This window comes from Sparus aurata, chromosome 10 (genome assembly GCF_900880675.1).
Source record: "Sparus aurata chromosome 10, fSpaAur1.1, whole genome shotgun sequence".
Classification (NCBI taxonomy): Eukaryota; Metazoa; Chordata; class Actinopteri; order Spariformes; family Sparidae; genus Sparus; species Sparus aurata.
This window is the reverse complement of record NC_044196.1, coordinates 34,157,713-34,181,146: the sequence shown is the minus strand read 5'-3', so window position 1 is coordinate 34,181,146 and position 23,434 is coordinate 34,157,713. Positions and strand designations below refer to the sequence as shown.

Below are 23,434 nucleotides of genomic sequence, written 5' to 3'. Positions count from 1 at the left end.
GGAGCAAACTGGTTCTGGAAAGGTTAATCGGTGCGGCTCGGTTTGGCTCGGCGTGACATTCACCCTGTAGCCACCCTGCCCGGCTCGACCTGTGAATGTGTAAGCATCTTAAAGTGAGCATGCTGAAATAATGAATGAATGAAAGATTGCCGAATATTACAGATTTAAACAAGTTTATGCTTTATTTGACACAAAAATGCCGGAGCATTTTGCTTTTTTATCATGTTATTTTCATTCTTTGTTTGCAGGAAGCACAGTCCTTGAATCTCACATATTTTGGGCGTAAAAGCCAACAAATCCTCACTATTTTCTCAAGGTTTGCATGTATTCATGGTCATAGTTAAATACTGAAACAGTGAGCGGTGACTTGGAGCGTGACACACATTGACCCTCATATTTTCCTTTACCGTGTTCCAACAGTTTCTCTGCTGTCACTTCCTGTATTGAGGAGAAAAGTGATCCTGCCGGGATTTATACTAAAAATAATTGCGATTCATTGGGCCTGCACATGAGAGGTTTTGTCAATAACATCAAGCTACTTTCTACATGACAGCAAACCCCAGGACTTGGACCGTCCCGTGCCAGATCCTAATGGTTCAGTCCAGTGGGGGTGTGCAGGATGCTTGACATTGGCACTGGCCGGTCAGCTTGTTTGCTTTGGGAAACGAGTTTGAAAGATCCTCCTTTTTAAGACTCCAGCGAGGGAGAGTTTAACTGTCATGCACCATTAGCCTGTGGCTTACTCTGGTTTCAGCGTATCGCACGTCGGCTAAGGAAGATCGATGCAGACTTCAGAATGACAAGGAAATGGTTTGTCAGATCGGTCCAGTGTTAAGACATTAAAAGTGTGTGAGAAAATAACTTCTGTGGACGAGGGGGGAAAAGATCTCTGGAGCCCCGAGGAAGGACATCTGCTCACTTAAGTGGTTTTCAGTACATCAGCAAAGCTTCTCTCAATATTCATACTCTCCACTTCTGTTTGTTTAGTTGTGCAATATTTAAATTTTCAGCATCACCAGCAGAGAGGACACGCTCGAGTGCAACGTTAGTCATGTAAGCCGAGATCTCGTGTTGCATTCGGGCTTCCAGTCGTCCGCTGTGTTGTGATTCAGGTTTTACATATCAGTTCTGTGGTTTCTCATGCTGAATGCATTAAGTCTCTGTGGTGTAAAGGTTAGAGGACGATGATGCTCCTTTGAGGTACTTTACTGGAGTATTTAAGTTTTCTGTTACTTTATAATTCATCTCCTCTACATATGGTGGCAAACATTTCACTTTTTTACCTCACTACATTTATGTGATACTAGAATTAATAGGCCAAAGCACTGCCGAGCATCTTCACATTTTATCGGATATAAAAAAAGTAAAGTTCATATCAGATGCTTTAAGACTTTAACTCGAGTACTGTTCTTCTGGGTGACGTTAAAGGGATATCTTTACTTTTAGTACTTTTTACAACACTGGTATTTTACCAGAATCTCACAGGTATAAGAAGAGTTTTCACTCCGCTCATCTAATTTGTGATTTGCAGATATAATTGACTGATTTGCAAACATAAATTAGATCTTTTATTCATCTTTAAAAAGATGAACCGGAGGTTGAACCACATGTGCAGAAACTCACCCAACAAAAATGTGCGTGTACGTAATGATTGTGAGGCTTTCGCCCACATCTCACTGCAGGGACTTCTGTTGTTGCTGCAGTTGCTTAGCAGCACTTTTTCTTTTTTTTTTTCGCTCCAAGACTAAAAATCTGCCCCCCCAACAACGTGAAGAACCTCAAGTACCCCTAACCCACATCCCCTGCTCCGCTTCGCTCTGACTTGGCACAGGCCTGGGAGGCAGGCGGTTGACCCGGGTCATTACGGGGTGTTTATGACCTACGGAGAGCAGCTGAGGGCCCCTGCGCTGTGAATTTGTGCATCCTTGAGAATGCGGGCCCTGCTGTGCTGCTAATGGGCCCTATCCAAGATGCCCCCCGTCTGCCTGCCCGAGGCGGTGGCTTACTGCTGCTCTGGTATCAGATCTCTTCTGCCGTGCATTCCTCCGGAGATTCCCCTCATGAGGGATGAGGCTGAGAGCACAAAGCGAAAAGAAAGAAAAAAAACATGCAATGTTTGGAAAGTGATTGCGAACAGAGAGTCTGACTACATCTTACCTACATTTCCCACCATCGCCATTGCTCCAGAGCATAGTGGTGTAATACTATGGTTTGTTGGAAACACTATGGTACGATTAACAAAGAGCCTGTTGCATCATTTGGCTTGAGTAAAGTGTATCTGGTTCCTTTGGTTCTTTCCTTTCATTGTAATTCCCAGATCCTCTTTTAAAATAGAAATCTGATGTCTAGCAGAGTTGAAAGAAATCAAAGCAGCGATTTCAAACGTGGCTCCAGGCTTCTTCCAGCCTCCTTGAAATGAAATGCATTGCAAGTGTCCTTGTGATTGGAAATCTGTATGAATGTAATTAGTTACCTCCACCCTGAGTTTCCATCTGCATGTTTTTAAGCACATTTTGAAGTGTAACATTAGAAATGGATGATGGAAACGGCAAAGATGGAAAAAAGGGATATTTCAAAAGAAGTTTTCACGATCACTTTGGTGGTTTTAGCCTCTTTTGAAAAGGGATTTAATGCTCCTAATGAATAAATTAACATAGCAAATATTTAACTGACATAACAGCTTTTACATAGTTTTGTTTATTCTCAACATTTCAAAAGTTTCACTCAGAATGCTGTTGCGTTTGTCTGTAGCTTGTTTGCATCGACCTGCAGGACACCTCTGACGGGATCTTTTATTTTCCAGGTGGCTGTTCGGGCAAACGATGGCGACGCCGTGTTCATCAGGGAATTCACTCTGATTCGACGAGACCACCTTCCAGAGGAGCCTCTCCATGATGTCAGCCAAAACCCAGAAGACCCTGTGAGTGCCCGACCAGAACAACACTGCACGCATGCATTGGTTTTAATTTCAAACACGACCTTTAAAAACCCCCCATTTTTTTCTACTTCGCAGCTGAGATAAGAAATAAATTGAAATGTCAGATAAAACTAAATCACCCAATAAATCTGCTGCGGTGCGTTGATGTAACACGCCACGCTGGAGGAGTGAAGAGTCCGCCATGTTGCACCTGAGTAATGAATACGCATGAGTGATGATCGTGGGACGCGAGGAGTGGAGGGCGGGCCGACCCGGCTTGATGTGAAACAGGGCAGCGCCTGCAAACACACACACCTAACGCTGCGTTCACACATGTGTTCCAGGGTGTGGCGGCTACATCACATTACTCCCATCTGTCGTCACCTTTGATGAGGCCGTGGCCGTTTTTCTTAATCCGATCTCTCACCCAGATGTTTTATCTAATTGGCTGGGAAGAGAGGGCCGAGCTGCTGTTCTCCATCTCGCCCATCTCATCATTCCTGCGTGATGCGACCGGTCCTGCTGCAATCTGAGAGCAATCTGGGAAAATTGATCGCAGAGTTTTTGAGACGGTGTCACGTCATCGCCGACAGGAACGCTATCTCGAGGTGAATTCTTCCGTTTGCTGCGAGGACGTTATGTAACGACCCGACTCCGTCACAAGCCGCCACGCTCGACTAAATGACCCGTCGACCTCAGCGTATAGAATATTCAGCTACGCCCTTTGAACGCTGATCAAATGCGGTGACATTTCCTTTGAAACGGATGATCTGCTTGAACTCGCCATCGCACTTCAAAGCAGGATCATGAGGGCTTATTTGAACATTCACATGTGCAGGAGAGCCTCCCGGATCAGAGGTCGCTCAGAGAAACCCTTTTTTTATTATGAAGTGTAATATCCATGTTAACTGCTCTACACAGTGTCTTAAAGTGATATATATTTGACAGTGTTTTGATTTTTACATGCTCTTTAATATCCCAACGGGTGACTTAATGGAAAACCCATTTAAAAGACTGAAGAATGTAAACGCAGTGGTACACGCTCGCCGTGCTGTAGTTAGAAACCGCAAACAGCCATCTTTACTGCATTTGGATTTCATAATGTGACCAAGCGGCAGTGTGATTTATGATGCACTGACCTCAAGCAAATTTTTGAATTTGCATCAGCAAGTGAGTTTCAAACCAAACATCACACAGACTATATTTATATTTCCACTCCCACATGCTGTGTTGGTGCCAGCCAAGCCTCAGTCGCTCTTTATGGGTTTCATTAGACGGGATTTGGTTGCAGTGTGTTTTCTGTCAACATCACAGGTGCAAATAAGGTGCCATGGAAGTGAGAGACAACCTCCGTCCTGTTTACTGTAAATTAAAGCTGCTGTAAGCGTCCCTAGGTGTGAAACAGCTCTGTATTCCAACTGAGTGCCCTCCACTCCGTCTCCATGCACCTGTATAATTGGACTTCCTCACACGCAGAACCCAGACGGGACGGATTGGCAGTCGGACCTCCTCGACGTTAGTGCTTGTAGCCTTGTTAGCCGTGTAGCCTTGGTGACGGCTCGTACGAGGAGAGAGAAGTCGTGCAAGTGTGTTGAAGTAGAGAGGATGGAGGGGAACTGCAAAACGGACAGGAATCGCCAAATCATCCTCCCTTAAAGGGATATTCCGGTGTAAGTTTAATCCATGGTCTAAATCACCGTGAAACTGTGTTAGACTCCCTCTCAAGAGATCAAGTTAGCAGACCGCTAATTTACAGAGTTTTATCAACCTCAGAAACGACCGCACGACAACAATACACTGCAGTAAATGGATCCAAATATAAACCGCCACCAAAAAGCCACAAATAATGCTCAGAACAGCACCAAACTTCAGCAACAGTACAAATAGGGTCTCAGCACATAGTCCGGGGCATCTAACCTCCGCTAGCTTAGCTGGATTTCTATGTGAAGCTAAAAACAGAGTTCAACTCTCCTCCATCAGCTTCCGGGTCGGGGAAGTCCCGACGAGTCGATTACCGAGTGCGGTTAGAAATGCTCAATTCCGTTCTTTTCCCTGTCCGCTCTCGATAATAACTGTTATAAACTGGCAGGTAAGACACATATGAACTCTGATTGCTTTTCCATGGAGTCATAATCATACATTTTCATCCATGAGCCGCGGAACTCTACTGCACTCGGTAATCGACTCGTCGGGACTTCCCGTCAACAGGAAGCTGCTGCAGAAGAGTGGTAAATTTAGTCAGCTTTTCAGTAGAAATCCAGCTAAGCTAGCGGAGGTTAGATGCCCCGGACTATGTGCTGAGACCCTATTTGTACTGTTGCTGAAGTTTGGTGCTGTTCTGAGCATTATTTGTGGCTTTTTGGTGGCGGTTTATATTTGGATCCATTTACTGCAGTGTATTGTTGTCGTGCGGTCGTTTCTGAGGTTGATAAAACTCCATAAATTAGCGGTCTGCTAACTTGATCTCTTGAGAGGGAGTCTAACACTGTTTCACGGTGTGTTAGACCATGGATTAAATTTACACCGGAATATCCCTTTAAATTGTTGCCAGTTTGTTGTAACTGATGTTGCTAACTAATGCTAGCTAATGTCGCTTATACTAACTGTAGAAATCAGCCATTTCTACATTTGTTTCCCTACAAACTGGCAACTAGCTGCCTCTTAATGCGGACAAACAAAAGTGGAAACGAGATGATACCAACAACCTTCGAGAAGCTGGAACCCAACAAACATTTTAGAACCACAATAATATTTATAAGGAAAATAAATGCTTTTACTCTCCAAGCTCTGTAGATGTATTCACTTAAAAAATGATTTGTCCACATGTAAATGTTATCAGTATGGGCATCATTTGCTGCACATATGATGCTAACATGTCCCCTGATGTGGAGCCTGCAGACTCCCAGGAGCCTCTCCTGTGATTCCTTTCAGCACTCGGTCGATCTCGTTCTCTGTGCGCCTGTAGCGCTGCTCTAAGTTGGATCTTGGTTCAATATTAAGCTTGATTCTGAGCCAAGACAAACGCAGCTTAATTAGCAAGCGACCCAGGAGGCAGATCTCAGACTCCAAAGTGTATTCTCTTTCTCTTGTTTAACTTTCATGAGTATGTGCCAGGGTCGGTTGGTGGGCAATAGGACTGACCTCCCCAGCACCCTTCACCCTATCCCTCACGAGGGCCACAGATGAATTGTTCTCTCTGCAAGAAAGTGTTTTTCCTGGCAGCCCCAGCAGGAGCTACTTCGATGGAATAGAGCTGTCTTAAACGGCTAAGGCCTGACATACCTCCGTAAATTAACCCGTATTTATTATGTGATGGCAAGCGTGTACTGTAGAGCTTCAACAATGTCAGCGCTCATAAACAAATATAAAGTAAGTTTATTGGGTTGAGAAGTTCCTGAATCGAAGTGCGCGGGGGGTCTGATGGCTCAAGTGCTGGCCGCTGAGAACGTTTCTCTCTCTCTCGCTCTGTAGCAAGACTGAATGAGTGAGACTGTGAAGATAAACAGAAAAGGTGGCTATAAATCTCCCTCCGACTGCCCGCGTGAATGAATTCTTCCAGCATGATGTTCTGATGATCTGCAGGCGTTTTTGGAGAGCAACAACTAACTCAAAACCTGCAAAATGTTTTTTAAAAATTCTGACAAACCCTTTCCTAAGTTGTGTTAAACTGTCATCTGTAAGCGATTATCTCTGCAGGACCGAAACTTTAACGTTTTTTGAAATCCAATCTGTTGAGAAGTTTCTGTTTCTAGAGGCGATGCACAGGTGGCAGCTACCGCTCAACCTCGGGGTGACGGACGGAGAACGGGGGGAATAAAAGGAGAACAGAGAACAAGTGTTGTAAACTTCTAGTAATTGTCAGAACGTGAAATTGAGAGTAAGCCACTGGAAGAAAAAAAAAGAAAAGAGGATGATGTTTCCTGCTCAGCTGGCGGCAGTCTAGACAGCAAAAATGATCATCCTGTCAACAGACGACTTTAAACTGGGTTACTGAAAGGTGATCCTTCATTTACCAGATGAGAGTGTGTGTCTGAGTGTGTGTCTGACTGTGTGTGTGTGTGTGTTTGTGTTCAGTTTCTACTTGTATTCTGTGATGGTGAAGTTTCCCCACCAGCAGCACAGCTCCGGCTGCATTTACGCTACTAATTGTCATACAGACGATACATTTTTAGAAAGTCTTCCACGTGAAAGTTCATTCCTCTCTCTCTGTTGTCCTAATATCAAATATACACAATCATTCAAAGCAGATTTACAGTGTCAGATCCTGTTTAAAGCTGCATTAGTTTCATGTTTGGCTACAAGGGGGCAGCAGAACAAGCTGAACACACAACATCTGACACATTAGCAATAAATGGAGCCGCCGTGGCTAACAGGTGAGCATGCATGACTCTTAGTTTAATATTTAGTCTCCTTTGAGCTCTTGGGTTGATGAAAGAGGACTTTGTGAACCAAAAAGAACTGAAAAATGATCGATTAGTGAAGCTAAAGGTGCAATATGTAAGAATTTTACTTGAAAACATTGAAAAATTAACTGACTTCCTGACTTCTACGTGTGCTGCAGGGACATCTACTGATGTTAGCATGCTAACTAGCTAGCAATGACTCCCCCGGTGCTTCCAGCTCCCTGTCCAGACTGCTAGCTGCATAGCTAACTGTGCTATATGACAGTTAGCGGTTACTCTGGTGATATACATCCCCCCTTATTTGCTTTGTATTCGATAGGTGGCAAATTCCTACATATTGCACCATTAATGTTGGAACAGACATTATAAGCAGTTGCTTTGCTTCTTTAACCACCGTACACTGATTGCTGCTGCTGCTCACATGTTGTGTTATCCGCGCCAATAATGGCCGGGATATTATGGGATGTACCAGTGTTCTGTAATGACGGTCATTAGAGTCTCACTCTGCAGCAAAGACCAGAGGACACTTCCACTCTGCCTGTCATCACACGTTTGGTGGAAAGGCGTTTATGTCCTTCAGCCCTGTTGTTTTATTTTCACACGTCTTCTCCCTCTCATCTCTCATCTCTCCGCGGGACGTTGGATGTTTTGTTAGACGTGTCTTCCTCTCTGCCCTCTTCCCTCTCTCACTTCACCACATGCCAGGCAATTCGGGCCTTAATGTTTTTACATGCTCAATTGCACCTCAGGCACTAACAGTCAGGGGCATTTTTCTTTTTTTCTCTCCAAACAAAAACCTTCAGGGTGAATAAGTGCCGAGACGTTCCACCCTCTGGCAGGGTGTCAGGGTTCGGGGTAACTGAGGTTGGGCGATTGGGGCCAAGGGCCAGCCGGGGTGACAGGCAGGGGGGGCGCTCAGTGGCCGAGGCTGCAGCTCGGAGAGCGAGAGGCCCATCGCTCAGCTGCACGCCGCCTTGGCAGCTGTGTTTCCCATGCAGCGCCAGGTGGAAAGGGCAACAGTCTCGCACAATTAAACACTTCATTTGTCTTCATTAAAAGGATGGGCATGTTAGCTTTGGCAGGTAGAGAGGATGTTTAGGTTCAAGGCTTTTTTTCCCCATACGTGCTGTGGCCCCTGGGGTTAACACCACTTTAACTTAAAGCTTCAGTGACTTACTTACTTCTAGCCAGTGAAATTAAACCTCATAGCCTTAAAGGTCCTCTGAGGAGCTTTTGACCACTAGAAGTGCTGCAGAGCAGAGTTTTAACTGGTGTCTTACATACGCACAGAGACGTTCATGCACAACATACAGTGAATTTGTGTTTTTAAAAGCTGCAATATCTTACATTGTTGGTTGAAAACAGGCGAGACTTCACTGAGATTATAAACAGAACATGCCGGAACAACAATTTTGATGTTGTGAAATCACACATGCACAGATGGAAAGTGATGAAACGTCTTGACAAGTGAAAACATTGTAGAAATATTGGTAGAGGGCTCGTTTAGCCGACCTACATTTCATCAGTAGATGCTTCAGATTACTTGCAGGAACAGTAGAAACATCACATTAATTCTGTTAATAGAGTCACAGGGTGTCAAACATTGTTTTTGCTCACATTTATTCTCCGTCGGGCTGCTCTGGACCGGTCCCTGCTGCCTGCTGTTGACTCCGTTGTTTGTTAGAAACACGGCGTCCATGTGAAGCTGCTCATGCTGTAGTTGGATTGAAATCAGCGAGTTAATAACCGTTTTCGTGCCGCCAGTTAGCCATGAATGCCAGTGTTTGTTCTTGTGTAGCCAGCTATCTGACTCTGCTGAGATCAGTTTGCGAGAGAGGCCAGGACAACACTTTTCTGGCGATGGAAACGATGTCCAAAATAAGAAAAGAAAGGACTGAATAGGCGAGCGGTGAATTCTGAGACATTTGCCTTCCTGACTTGTGCGCTTTGGCTGGCTGGCCGGTGTTTGGCACAGGCGAGCGCTGTTTGGAGGCGCTCTTGAAGAAAGTGCTGAGTGCTGGTGAATGTGGTGTAAAGCCACGTGGCTTTGGACGGGGGATCTTTCTCTCACCCCCGTGTTTGTTCCATCAACACATGTGTTCAGTAAAGCCTTGGCCCTCGCAGCGCCACATCGAACATCTCCCCCCCTCGGCTTGATGTGGTCTCACACCAGCGCTGCTCGGGTACCGGAGCTGTGCTGCTGAGGTTATTCCACCAGGGACAAGATCTCACCACAACACCCACATAACAAACGTGGGTGTGTGTGAATGCACGCTGCCAGCAGTGTGTCTGCTGCTGGCTGCCATCACACACACACTCCCTTACCCTCGTGTAATCCCGTAGTTTGTGTTTGCGTGCTGACATGTGCATGTGCAGCGCAGGAATCCATGTGTGTGTGATTTCTGCGACTTTAGCATTCAGCACTATCAGATGTCGCCTTACACATGCACAGCATCCAATACTGTGTCTTTGATTACTGGATCCCCTTTCCTCCCCCGTCCTCCCCCGTCCTCCCCTCACCCCTCTCTCCTCACCTATCTGCTCCTCCTCGGCGTGTGAAGGCACGCTACATTTTCCCGGCGAGTGATTGATTTGTAATTGTTTACATTTCAGGTCGCACTCCGCCGCTGCAGATGTTTGTCGGCGTGCGTTTCTGCGGGCATGCACGGGCACAAACAGAGACACACTTGTACAACAGGAGCGTGTTGATGCCAAAAAAGTTTCATCCAGGAATTTTTCGAACGTCTTGGCTCTGAGTTTTGGCACTGCGTGTGCTAATTGCCTCCAAGTGGGGGCGATTTTTAACATTAAACTTTTTTTTTCTGCATGTGTGTGTGTGTTTGGGCACGTGGGCAAGATCATTCAAGGCCTTTGCCATGAATGTGGTTTCATTCTAGTTGAATAAGAAGGTAATAAAATGAATTACACGTTGCAGCCAAACAATAACATCTCAATCTAACTCGTCTTCTGGATTTTTCCCCTCCCAAACTCTTTGACTTTGGAGCTGTTTGTAAAAAGAAAACAGAGACGTTGCTCTGAAATACTGATATTTTTTTGTAAGGGAAATTCTCCTCGTTGAAGTTTGAGAGTTGCTAAATCTCTGAAGAATCACAGACTCGGTATGAATCAGATCTTATTAATACATGCAGAATGGAGAGAACACCCAGGCAGAATGTTCTCTGCAGAATTTCAAGTTGTTCTTGACTTATAGATTTAAACGTCAGGTAACAACAGGACAACAGGTGTTAATCACGCCCTCTCTAGAGGACTGACTGTCAGCTAATCTGACTTCCTGACAACACTTTAGCCAAACAGCATCTTCCATCATCTGAATTCGTGACATTTTCTAATCTAGACACTGATTCCTAGATCTTAAAAATGTTTTAATTCCCCACATTTTCTAGAAGAAGTAGTTTTTCCCCTCGTCCCCTCGACGACTAACTGCAGGGTGGTGATGTAAGCGTCTGTATGAGGTGTTGGCTCAGGTAGCCTGCAGTATGTAGCCAGTATCCAGTGTAAGCAATCCAGAGGTACAGCAGTAATAAGCTGCTGATGAAGGATCCCTGCCACCCGTGCGGAGCAGAGTTTAGGTTAAGTCGTGGGCAAGGCGCAACCCGAAACGGTTCCCTTGTCTTTAATGTGGGCTGTAATGTCTCAGTGTGGTGGTGGTCAGCATGTAGGGCGCAGTAACAGAACAAACATTTAACACGTCGCCCAGGTTTCATACCTGGAAGGCTGTTATGTGCCCTGGTTTGCTCTCGCTAGTCTTGGCTGCCTGTGTCCTACAGCTGGGAGGATTATTGGAAGGAAGGTTGTATTTAAATGTTAGATGTTGATCTCTTTTTTGAGAAATGCACGTCAAATTGTACGTTATATCTAAAGAAAGACGTAAAACCAAAGATGGCACGTATCTCTTTGTTGCACAGATGATTATTATAATAACTGCTGAATGGATTTTGTGGTCCCATCCTCCTTTTGATTGATATTTTAGTTTCACCCCAGCCCTGACCTGTAACTGTCGAACAGTAGAATCAATAAACGGGTCGGCGTTTTCAACATTCGTCCAACAAGCTGCATTTTTTTAAGCTTATGCTGCCTCGTAATCAACAACAGTGTCCTTCACCTCGGGACAACTGCAGCAAGTTTGTTTCCAAAAATGGAATTTAACTCATAAAACTGTTGTTAGTTTTGTGTGTCTCTTCACGGGCTGGCGCCGAACTCCACATCTCTGTTTGCTCGTCATATTAGAAGATGGTTTTGATCTGCACAGTGACGACGTGGTGGTCTCCGTCTGCCGCATCACTGCAAAACTCCTGCAAGCACTCTGAGTGCAAACATGAGAAAATCAAGACCATGAACGTGTGTGTGTGTCTGTGTGTGTGTGTGTGTGTGCAGACCTACAGCAGACACACACACACACGTATGCATGATCACACCCTCTTGCATACACCCACACAGATAGTTTTCGCTTTAAGGGAGCCCTGGGAGAGAAAGTAATCTGTTCACAAACCACAAAATTGAATAATGACCCTGACACTCTTCCAAGCTGAAGAGTGAACAGTGCATGCAACACAAGGAGGCATACTTACAGCAAATCTTCAGACAGCACGGAGGTAAGCTTCGAATTAGCATAATTTAGACATCCCTTCGAGTTGTTGCACACACACACACACACACAGAGAACACGCACTCTAAAGACAGTTACAACTATATAAACTTAAAGTTGTGAGAGCTCCGTTGATGTAGATATTCTTAAAGGGTAACTCCACCAAATGTACAACATAAAGCCTCTTGTTGCTCCAGAAGAGGCTGCATGCAACCTGATAAATGGCCTGAAGTGATGTCACTCAGTGCCTAGGTTGCATTATGGGTAATGTCAACAGAATTCTTGATATTGTTGGAATGGGGCCCTGATATTATGACTGAACTCCTCAATTAAACAATCAGGGCCAATCACAAGGAGCTCAGTTTTCTCCGGGTTGAGATGGAGGCTAACAGAGGCTACGCAGTCATAAAGAGCGCTGAGATTATTATGTGTTACAGCTGCGTATCATCAGCGAAGTGATGGAAAGACGTGTCACAGGCAGAAGCAGCATAATAACGGAGATCAGATTGGATCCAGGATTTACCCTGGGAGGAGTGAAGGCTGAACAGATGACATGCTAATGATTTTATTTCAAAGCGCACTCATTATTAAATCAAATTATCTCCGGGGTCGGCACTGCTGGTATCGTCATCTCATAGCAGAGCAACTTCAGCACTGAAACACCACAAGAAAGAAAAATGTGTCTGTTTTATTTTGAGTATTAACATGAGAATAACAAAAAATGCAAACAGCAGTTTGTATATATTTCTATATGATTAGTTTGGAACAAATCTTTTTCTCTACTCTTTAATAACTTACTGAAACTTCTGCTCATATTTCTTCATATTGAAAAACAGGTTATACATCTGATTTAAACCTCGAAGTCGACTTGTTTCCGCTGTTACAAGGTGGTCGGGCTTGCAAACATTGCCTTACTTTCCCACCATCATTCTGCTTTTTAATAATTAATAGTGTGAAGACGGATGCTGTGATTACAGATTGTGTACTCAGTGCAGCAGCGGGGCCAGCAGAGTACCTGGAGTCACATTTAACTTTTAGTGTGAAGAGAGTTTGGAGAGCGGAATGACAACAGAAGGTATCTTTTAAATACATTAAAACATATAAAGACAGCTTCTAAACAAGTGTCACTATTCTAACTAAGCAGAGAAAAACACACTGTAAGCTAATAAGCTGAGTACTGTGGTAATATTTATGACATATGATGTAATATGAATGTAATATTAGATTTTTCCAGTTGCTTGACTGAAGAACATCTGTTGAAATGTTGTGTGGCAGTTTTTTTATAGCGAGGAATTGTTATTTTATATCTCCATCTTTATCTGGTGGGTTAGTGGATGAAGGCCTATTTGAAAGATTTGTAGAAAAATATATGATTTACTGCCAATTAGCTTGAGTTTTTGATTGCAGAACTAAAGCTGTGGCAACAAATCCAAAGTACACACTGACGTCTGCCAAACAAAGCATCCACAGGAACGTTTTGGGGCAAACGGTTTAATGACGACCTGCACGGTAGCCGGGATGAGTCACGCATATGATGTGTTTGAGGGATATTCAGTGTCTCCTCGTCAGCAGTATGCCCTCGTTATGAACATTTTTGGCTCGGAGGAAGGAGACGGCTTGATTTCGATGACATGGCATTGCGGTCGTCCACGGATCATGCATGTTTCTCTCTCTATTGTGCATCAACTCCGATGTGGTCGTGGCTTAATTGGTCTTGCCCCTGAGTGCTGATGCATGAGGTTTACGATTGCTCCCGGGCTGATTGTGAGCGCGGCCTGTTTTCTGATTCGCATAAGAAACCGCGGAGGCTTCCAGAAACGAGGCTTTTACTTTTCATCCGGCAGCGTGGTATTAATTCTGATGATGCTTCCCAGATGCATGCACTGGACACTGACTTTGGAGAAGCTGATATGTTAAGTGCAGCGAAAGCAGTTGAAGCCCACGTGTGATGCCAGAGCCATTTTAAAAAGGATCAGGATTTAAGCATCTTAGTTTTAAAAACATTTTTTCATGTCCTGACTGGATTTATGAAAACTTTGGGCTCTGAGTTAAGAGTCACCATTCTTTTGCTTTCGTCCATTTTCTTTTTCAAAATACTTTAATTAAAGGTGCACTAAGTTGTTTCGGGGAAGATATTTTAATCCGAAGAGAAAGAGAAAGATCTTCGTTGACTGATTTCTTTTTTTATGCCTCAACAAACTTTCTTTGATTTCATGACTGAATAAACAAACAGACCTTAAAGGACGACACAGTTTCATACCATCTTCTGTGTTCTGTGGACCTTATTTACCTCTGAGAACAGTTTGTTTATTCAGTTATAGAAAAGATAAATATCTCGGAATATGAATTGGTACCTCGTTGATATTATAAATATTAAAAGAGTTTTAATTTCTTCTCTAAAACTTGTATAATTACTGTGATACAGGTATCAAAATACTCAGTGCCTGATTTTAGAAATTGTGCCTTTTAAACAAGCCGTCAGGAAGCTTGTGATGTCACAGCTATACAGCCACGCCCCCTCAGTGGGAGGGGCCTGCTCAGGCCTGTTAAAGCTGACCAATCAGAGCAGAGTTGCCCAACAGAGACCGGCACTTAAAGGAATCGTTCGGACAGAGGGTGAATAGAGGTGCTGCAGCAATGGAGTGTATTGGAGAAGTCTGTGCATTAAACAAAAAAAAACCTGAGAATAAGTGCTTTATGGAACCTTTTTAAACTAAAAATCTAAAGAAGAAATTGACGAACAAAATAGAAAATACAGAAATCTGTCCATAAGTCGTGTATCATGCAGCATCTGGTGCTTTAGGGGGATGCGCATCCCTCCACAGCATGCGTGCAAACTTTGTTTTTCCCTCATCACTTTCAGGATCCTGACCCAGATCACAATGAAAGGTGACCCAGCGGAGCATCGAAGCTTCCAGATTTATGAGCCCGGAGCGCACGGTGAAGGTCCCGCGATGAAAACGTTGTCTGGAGGCCTCCGGCCGGGAGCCAGGGTGTTAGTTGACTAAAGACAACTATTCGGGTTACATCGTCCCTCAAAGAAACGTCTGCATTGTGTTGTTCTACGGTGCGTCTGTAAAGATAGTCTGTCTGTGATTTATGGTATTAATCTTCGCATCGCGGCGGAGCCAAATGTGAATATCTGTGGTAACAATATAAAGCAATCAATCATCTGATCACTGAAGGAATCATTAATATTGCACAGAGAGCCCTCAGAGCTCATCTCCAGTTAGACATGAAAAATAACTGAGCAGAAATAGAAAAAAAAAGAAAAGGGGGGAAACATCTCTCACAGCTCATTCCCACTGACCCCTGTGATATTAAGCACAGTTTTATTTCCTCAACGTTAAGAATGTGCTGCACGCTGTTAGCTTATGATTTGTGGCGCCTTGGGTTTTACAGGTTGAACCACAAGCAGCATTTCTCACAATCAGTTTTTTGTGAATGACCTCACTGGGATAATGATAGGGGATGAAGCGGAGCAGAGGAGCTTCTCCATCTTTCACTGGGCTGCCACGGGTGATGGAGTGATGGGTGGGAGGTGGAGGTGGGCTGAGCGGGAGGTTTTTAAGGGCTGGCGCTGTTTCGCCCTCAATTGCACGGCGGCAGGCTGCAATCGACGACAATTAGAGGGCGCAGAGTGAAGCTCTTCTAGATGAGCTCAGCCTGCGGCTCCTGTCTGGCAACTGCACCGGCGCTCCAACTGGGGGCCCCACTGGCTGCTTTTCTTATGTCAGATCGTGTTTGTGTGTGTTCTTACATCTCTGTTTGCAAGAATCTGATGGCGATGGCAAAGAAAAGTATCTGGAGGGAGGATTTATGTTAACACTGGCTTATTTTGCGTCTGATGGCAGAAGCTACGGGTTGATGTGAACCTCTGCCACACTTGAGAAGGTCGAGAGCACCACAGGTCCTCCAGATGAGTCTCATCACTGTCTCTCTGTCTCTATATATGTGTGTCCGAGGGTATCGTCGACCATCACGGGACAGAACTGTAATATGCGCCATAATCATCAGAATCTAGCTGATAAATGTCACCACAACCTGTTGCATTGAAATGAGCTTCAGCAGGACTTGTAGTTTTGTCTGTCGGACACAAGATGCTGCTCTTGAGCTGTGAAGCTGCTCCATCAAGTCATTCAGGTGTTGAGAGGTCGGCGGCTGCTTCGTCTTTCTCTCGACGACGAGGCCGTCACTCAAAATTGATTTCCATCGGCGGCAGCAGAGCTTTTTCCTCGCGTCTGCCGCTGGGCGTGCTTCCGTCTGCCGCTCTCCTGCTCCTGCTGTTCACTTTTACAGCCGCTGCCTGTGTAACACCTCACTGGTAGGGAGTTCACTACAGTAGCATATTTAGACAGCTGTAAGCCCGAAAGCTCCTGAGAAAACAGGGTAGAGGGGTTTTATGTGGGAGCGGTGTGGGATGGGGGTGCACTGATCCATTGCAGCCCTCTTTCCTGTGCGGTTACTCCTCAGTCATGCATCCAAATGTTTCCTCTCCCTCTCTATCTCCGTCACCTGGCCGTCGCTTTGACTCGCCGTACCGTGAACCTTCGAGGAGGACACACGAGGTTCTGTTTTCCCCAGCGTGCACTCGGTGATTATGTTTTGTAAACTGTGAAAGAGGAACTTGATGTGATTTCCGTGTTTCAGCAGAATTATAAAGGAGTGTAGCCCGAGGCGCGAGTTTTGCAATATAAGCAGATGTTTGTTTATTTAAAGGTATGATGTATTACTTGGCGTCTCGTCTCTTTTTTTTGTTCTTTGTCTCTCTAACACACACAAACACAGTACCCACAATACCATCAGATACAGGCTTCCATGGCAAGCAGCGGCCTATCATCACTGCAACATTCCTGTAACTCGATCTCACAGGTGATTAGACATGTCGTGCAATCACTACTTACAGACTTCAAGACGAGGAAAAAGTTTTTATTTTATGTGCTGTAGGCCGCATCTGAACACTGCTCGCTGAAAATCAGTTTGACACCTGCAGGAACTGATCTGTGGGCAGCAGAACGGGGTTTTCTTGTTGGAAACAGCCAAAATGTCTAAAAGATGCCCAAAACTTCCAAAGTTTAAGGTGTAATCTCTTTTTGACGCATGAGAATAAAGTGAAAGTAATCACAGAACATTCTGGTGGTTGTGCCCGGCTCTCAGTTACGACGTATAGTTTCCTCTGGTTGCATACAGAGCGGTGATGTCAGCTCTTTTCTTTTTTGACATCATATTGTGGTCGTGCTTCTTGGATTCTGAGTTTCTAGAAACTTGGCAAACTTCCTGTCCTGAATGTTTTTCCACAGCGGACAGTGGCTTTAAAAAGCTCCTCGGAGTCTGAGGGGAAATTTGGAGGGTAGGATGGGTATTGTGTTTTTCTTGAGGCTTCGATTAGAAAATCATAATGTGTCCCGTGGGTGGTATTTCCTTGCTGACCTACCAGTGAGCATTCTGTATTTGATACTGACCGTGGTTTGGGGAACAGCAGGGCAGGGTGGCGGGCGTGTGAGCGCTCCTTTTCCATATAGATCTGGGATCTGCTCGATGGGCTTCGACAGGCCGAGCTGAAACGCCATCCAGTACATTTTCTGCTTGAGGGATGGAAAGAGAAAAGAAGACTTGATGGAGTGACAGTCTGAAAATGAGAGGGGCTTAAAGAGAGAAACTGTAGATGAAATGGAAGTGTGCACGGCTCGAATGAGTCACGACGCTCTGCACTCGCTCTCTTTTTCCACTCCGTCTTCGCTGCTCTTGTTCAGGACGTCTCTCAGTATTTGTCTCTCAGTCACTCCTGTGTCTTTGCTGTTCACACTGTGTTAACGAGTACTAAAGACAGCCAAATTAAATCCCGATTAGTTTTTGATGTATCCATCGAACTCCACACACTCTGATGGATCAGTGTCGTCTTTGGCTTCCATCTTCTGTGTGTTCCTCAGCTGATTACAGAAGCATATGTGTGAGGAATGCTTGATTGCGGCGCTGCACAGCGACAGGCTGATGGATCGTTTCCTCTCTCTAAATGTGGGTGCTGCACGACAAAGCCCGGCCGATGTGCTGAAGTGTGGCTGCTTGAAAGAGCTGTCAGCACTCCCAGCACCGCGGCGAGAAACAGACAGAGGGGTGTAATGAATGAGAGCTTATGTCAGTGTCGCCGATATGGAATCAAATAAGGGTCAGTAAGATTTGTTGCTTGTGAAATGAAGTTTGGAATTCATTTCAAAGCCTGCGGTCGGATGTAAAGCTTCTAAAACGATCACTGACTGTTTTGTTTTTGTGTGTGTGCCTAAACAAACTAAATAAACAAACCTTTGTTTCATATCTGGCGGACCCCGCCACCTTTTCTAGCTTCAAACAGTGTTCATGATCAGATCTTATGAGCTTTTGTTGGGTTAGAGTTAGGGTTGTTGGAGTAGAGAAAATAATGTCCGAGCCAGTTTTCTCAGACGATGAACTGGTGAGTTTGATGTGAGAACAATAATAATCCTAAAAGCCAACATGTTTCAGCCTCCTCCAGGAAATGAATGATTGCACCAGAAGTGTTTTGCTGAAAACTTAATTCCACGAGTGTAAAAGACTCAGTGAATTTCTGTGTTTCTCAGAGGGAATTGGAACAATGTGCTCGAAGGTGTCATCCATTTCCCTTTAATCGTTTCCATATTTGTAGGTCAGGCGCAGGTCATAACAAGGAACTGCAGCACACGCGGCCCTTTGCTCTGCTCGCTATTGCATCATTATTTAACCAAGTGAAAAATGTCAGATTTCAGAGGACGCTCCACGGGTTAATGCCTCCTTTGACCACCTTTATCATATTACTATCACTTTCTCTGATCGTCTCCGAGCCAAAGACAACACACGATACATTTTCTCGCAATGGAAAACACATGTTACTGATGTGACTCAATTTGGGGGGTTAAAAACCGAAACCTTAGCCGTGTGTAGCGCGCGCTGTACGGGAGATCAGACACGTCTGTTTGCGGCTTGAAGAGCTTCGACTCCACGCTCGCACATCATGAATTATAAGCTGCTGAGACAAACCAGGTGCCGTTTCATTTGGAGTCGCTGCGCGGTGTCTGCGGTCCAGAGGATCGCCGTTCAACTGTTGTGTCTCGTTTTGCAATTATGGAAGAGGTTAACAAGAGAGCCTGTTTCATGTCTGCAGCTCACAAACCTGTGTTCCGGCTTTGAACTTCACTCCTCTCGACTCTTATGTCATGGATGTTGTAATTAGTCTGTTGTTGGTTCTGTGTCTCTCGGCGTCCATCGAGCTGTTTGCTTCACGCAGATAATTGCAATATTTTCCATGTTTTTGAGCATTGTTCTGAGTTTTTCTTTCCCTCTTCTCCTCTCTGCTATCCTGACATGACCGTGGATCCTAATGGAGCCCCTTGACGCCAAGAATCTTTGGTTTCACAGGGTTTGATTATACCGCAAGTGGCTGCTATAAATTTTCATCTTAACACATGATTTCCAAGCTGCTCGGGGGCTCGAACTCATCAGCAGTCAAAGAAAAGTTACCGTGGAGCAAAGCGAACTTGGACCTCTTTTTAGGCTTTTTAAGAGTTTAAGCTTACATTTTAAAAACTTTTTTAACAAAGAAAGATGCAAATTAACCTTTTCTGGCCCCGAATAAAGCTGCATGTACTTTGGTTGCATTGTGGGTAATGTAGGCACCAGGTTTTAAAAATAAAGAAGATTGCAGGGAATAAAGACGGTGATATCTCTGACTCTGATGTGTCGATTTTGTTTTTAAAGAGGTCGAATTCTCGACCAGTGCACTGCTTACTGCCACCTACATTACCCACAATGCAACATAGCCACTGAGTGACATCACTGTAGGTAATCAATGAAACCACCTGCGGCTTCCTCTGGAGCCACACAAGGCTTTATACTACACTTAAAATTGGTGGATTTACCCTTTAAGAGACCGAAGCTGGCTGAACTATTCAGTCGTCACCGCGCCTCTTGAAAGGGCCGTCTAATTTGTGATGTTTTAGTGGCTGTGAAAATCAGCCGACGCCCGATTCCTCAATGTCTTGTCCTGCGAGTGCGTTAGTAAAACATCCTGAGTGTGAAATGATCCCAGATGTATTTGTTTGATCTGGAAACGCGCCTAACAATAAATGAAGCGCTCTAAGACGAGCACCCTTTTCTCTCTCGTGTCAGATGAAACAGAGCACGTTATTAATTACTGATACAGTAATTACAGTTTACACGTTGTAACTGCTGCTGTCGCTGACTTACAGCATTATGTCACCTGATAGAAGCGCCTTTCATGAGGGAGCGGTTCTCCATCTAACATAAAACATTACCTCTCATCCCCCAGAGCAGTCCGTGAGCATGCATGTTACTTTCCAGTAATGCATTTTGAAATGCAACGAGGAAACCAAAACAAATGAGTCACTCAGACAGGAAGGAGCTGTGACAAGGCCAGGATGTGTGATGAATGTGAGCGGCTCCAGACGGAGCGCTGGTGTCCTCTGGTCAGCTTCACAGGACGAGCAGAGAGAGGATGTGCAGACGTGTTGTTCACCCAGGGAAGTAATATATGAGTGAAGTCTTACTTTTACACTGCACACTTTTAGTCTTCATATTGCTTTGTTGGTATTTTAGTAGATCTGGTTGAGGGACAGTGGCACATTTGCAGTACAGTGATGTCAATCAATATCCAATGTCCAAAATGTGTCTTGAGTCTTTTGCAGAAGATGGCGAGTGGTTCTGCTGTCCTGACATCGGTCAGGAGTTCGTTCCACCACTGAGGCACCAGAACAGAGAAGAGTCGCGACGTCGCTGAGTTAACTTTGTTTGCTCTCAGCGATGGCAGAACCAGCCGGCCAGCTGATGTTGTGGAGCGAAGTGCTCACGCTGTGGCTTGTGGTCTGAACAGTGTTTGGAAGGTAGATGGGTTCAGTTCTGTTGACGGCCTTGAAGGCCAGAACCAACGTCTGGAATCGGATGCAGGCCGCAACAGGAAGCCAGTGGAGGTCACGGAGGAGGGGGGACTCTTAGTGGGAATTTGGGTAGAAAATTAAGCGTGCTGCAGCATTCTGGATAACGCTGCAGTGGTTTAGTCGCAGAGGTTAGGAGTCCAGAGCAAATTGCAGTGGTCCAGGCAGGAGATGACCAGCGCTTGGACCAGGAGTTGCAGGTATTTTAGAGGGCAAATCTGCAAGATCAGGCCACAGCGGTTATGTTGGGGGCACTGGACAGTCTGTCGGGTTACACTCAGGTTCCTTTGCAGATGACGAAGGCGATACTGTGACGTCCTCGACAGTGACTTGCTATCTTTCCCCAGGATGAAGAGGAGTTCAGTTTAACTAAGGTTAAGCTTGAGGTGATTTCCACTAAACATTAGGAGATACACACTCCAACGTGGGTATCAGAGGATGGGGGAAAAGAACGGAACAGTTGGGTGTCGTCTGCATATACCAACGAAATATATGTCCTCCGTAGCTGCCTGACTGTCTTTTACTAGCTTGTTGCTAACTGGTGTCCTACTGAGGGTGTAATGTGCAGAAAGAAAAGCTGCCATAGAAAATTATGCCAATGTTAGCAGTTGTAGTGAACCAAAGCAATAAAGTTTAAAGACATTAAAATTCTGCACATGGCAGAGAAAACTGAGCGGTCTGGTGATCATTCTTCGTGGGTTCATCACAGAGTTAGTCATGTCCTCCACCGTTAATACAGTAATAGAAGTTTTACTGATTTATTTTTTCATAAAATGAAGTACAGTGTCAGAAAATGTGTGTAAACTTCTCTGAGAAGCTATTATATCCAGATGATATGGCAACACGGTCTCTACGTTGGAACACAGGGGATCAGTAAAGCTTGATGCTGGTCAGGAGTCCATAAAATAAACCGGGTGCTTAGTGTCTGCCCAGATCTGGATGCAGGTCCCACGCTCCCCGTTTCCCTCCAGCCCACCTTGGCGGGCCAGTTTAGCCGACTCCAGCGGCTTTACACTGCTAATTTATATCCATCCCCTCCTGTCATACCCTCTTTAAAACGCCACAGTGGCAGTGGTTGGGTTAAGGAGAGAGGCATTCAGGGGGGGAGTGTTGGTGTAGTGGGACCCTGATGGAGTTAGCCTGTGCTATCACCAGAGAGCTGCTCAAACACATGAGCTCTCCTCGATGTGCTAATGGGAAAAGCTCGTTGCGCAGAACGTATGAACGCAGTCTCAGGAAGCAGTAAATGTCACTGCTGATTCTTAATTACGTGCCCCGGTCCTCCTCGGCACCGCGGGCCACATATGGAGTTTTAGAGGCTCGCTCAGAAGGGATCAGATTGTGGTTACTGGCTTATTCAAAATGTCACTATAAAGAGTACAGTTAATTATTATAAAATACTGTGTCTTGGGTACATTTTTGAATGACCAGATGTGTCCTTGCTCATATTAATCTCTTCCGTATCATAAGTCATTTATATATTAATGATTTTATATTGATGTCATTGGAATCCTCCCTGGTGGTTTTATGGCCTGCAAGCATTGGGTAAATTGTGATTAAATATTTATGCAAACACTTGTGGTCTCCACAGGGTGAATCCTGCCGACTGTGGTGACCCCGTCACTCTCTCTGTCGCACCACCATGAGGTTGACATTTTGGTTTGTCAGGGGAATATCTCAACAACAACTGAGAATATTGCCATGAAATTTTGTTCAGACATTCATTAACGTTACTCAGGATGAACTGTTGTAACCTTAACGATCCTCTGACTTCTTTTGTAGCAATGATTAGCAATGATTTTGGTATGAATAACATTCCCATCAGCATCAGATGTGGATTGTGTTCAGTGCTTATTAACAAATGTTAGCATACCAACATGCTAAACTGCGATAAGATGGTGAACGACTCAGTGTGTCACTGTGATCCTGTTATTGTACCGATGTTAGCATTTAGCACCACTCTGCTTAAAAGTGCAATATCCAAGACGTATATACATATCTGCTGATGTTAGCATGCTAACCAGCTAGCCCCTGAGCATCTGGCCCCCTAATACTTTTAGCTAACTGTCTGAAGAGGCGATAGTTTCAGCTGGGAGATGTATGCTAGTGCAGAGTTTGCTGTGTTTCACAAGCTGCAGAAACGTTGTAAACACCAACAAGCTCCAAACTCTCGATCCAGGCCAGCTGACTCGGCCAATATGGCCACAAACTGCGCAGATAATGGAGCTAGCTACAAGCTACAGCAGCTAGTAGCTACAGCAATAGAAAGCTAGAGAGTATGAGCAGCAGTTAGTGGTTACCTCGGTGATCTGCTGCCCCCTATTTGTTTGGAGGGACCTTCAACCAATGGCCAAGTCCTGCATATTGCAGCTTTAAGTACCGTATAGACTCCAAGAGCCGGCAGTGCGGCTGTGGAGTCTTAAACTTGATAAAGTCAGCAGAAAGGTCTTAGTTCAAACAAACCTCCTCTTCAAAATATAATCTGATTATTGTATAATTTAATTGATTTACAAGACGCTGACTCCATTCTTAACCTTTGTCCTTTTCATGCAGCAGATGTAAAAACAAT

At 44.8% G+C, this 23,434-nt stretch overlaps 1 protein-coding gene across 3 annotated transcripts in view; it reads left to right on the top strand.

Moving 5' to 3' along the window:
• Window positions 1-23,434, top strand: part of adamtsl3 (ADAMTS-like 3) — an 87,488-nt gene that overhangs the window by 29,586 nt on the left and 34,468 nt on the right. For all 3 annotated transcript variants that reach the window (XM_030431581.1, XM_030431580.1, XM_030431583.1), the window contains exon 2: window positions 2,804-2,920. In XM_030431581.1, the coding sequence (XP_030287441.1) occupies window positions 2,804-2,920 (117 nt within the window). The remainder of the gene's footprint in view (window positions 1-2,803; window positions 2,921-23,434) is intronic.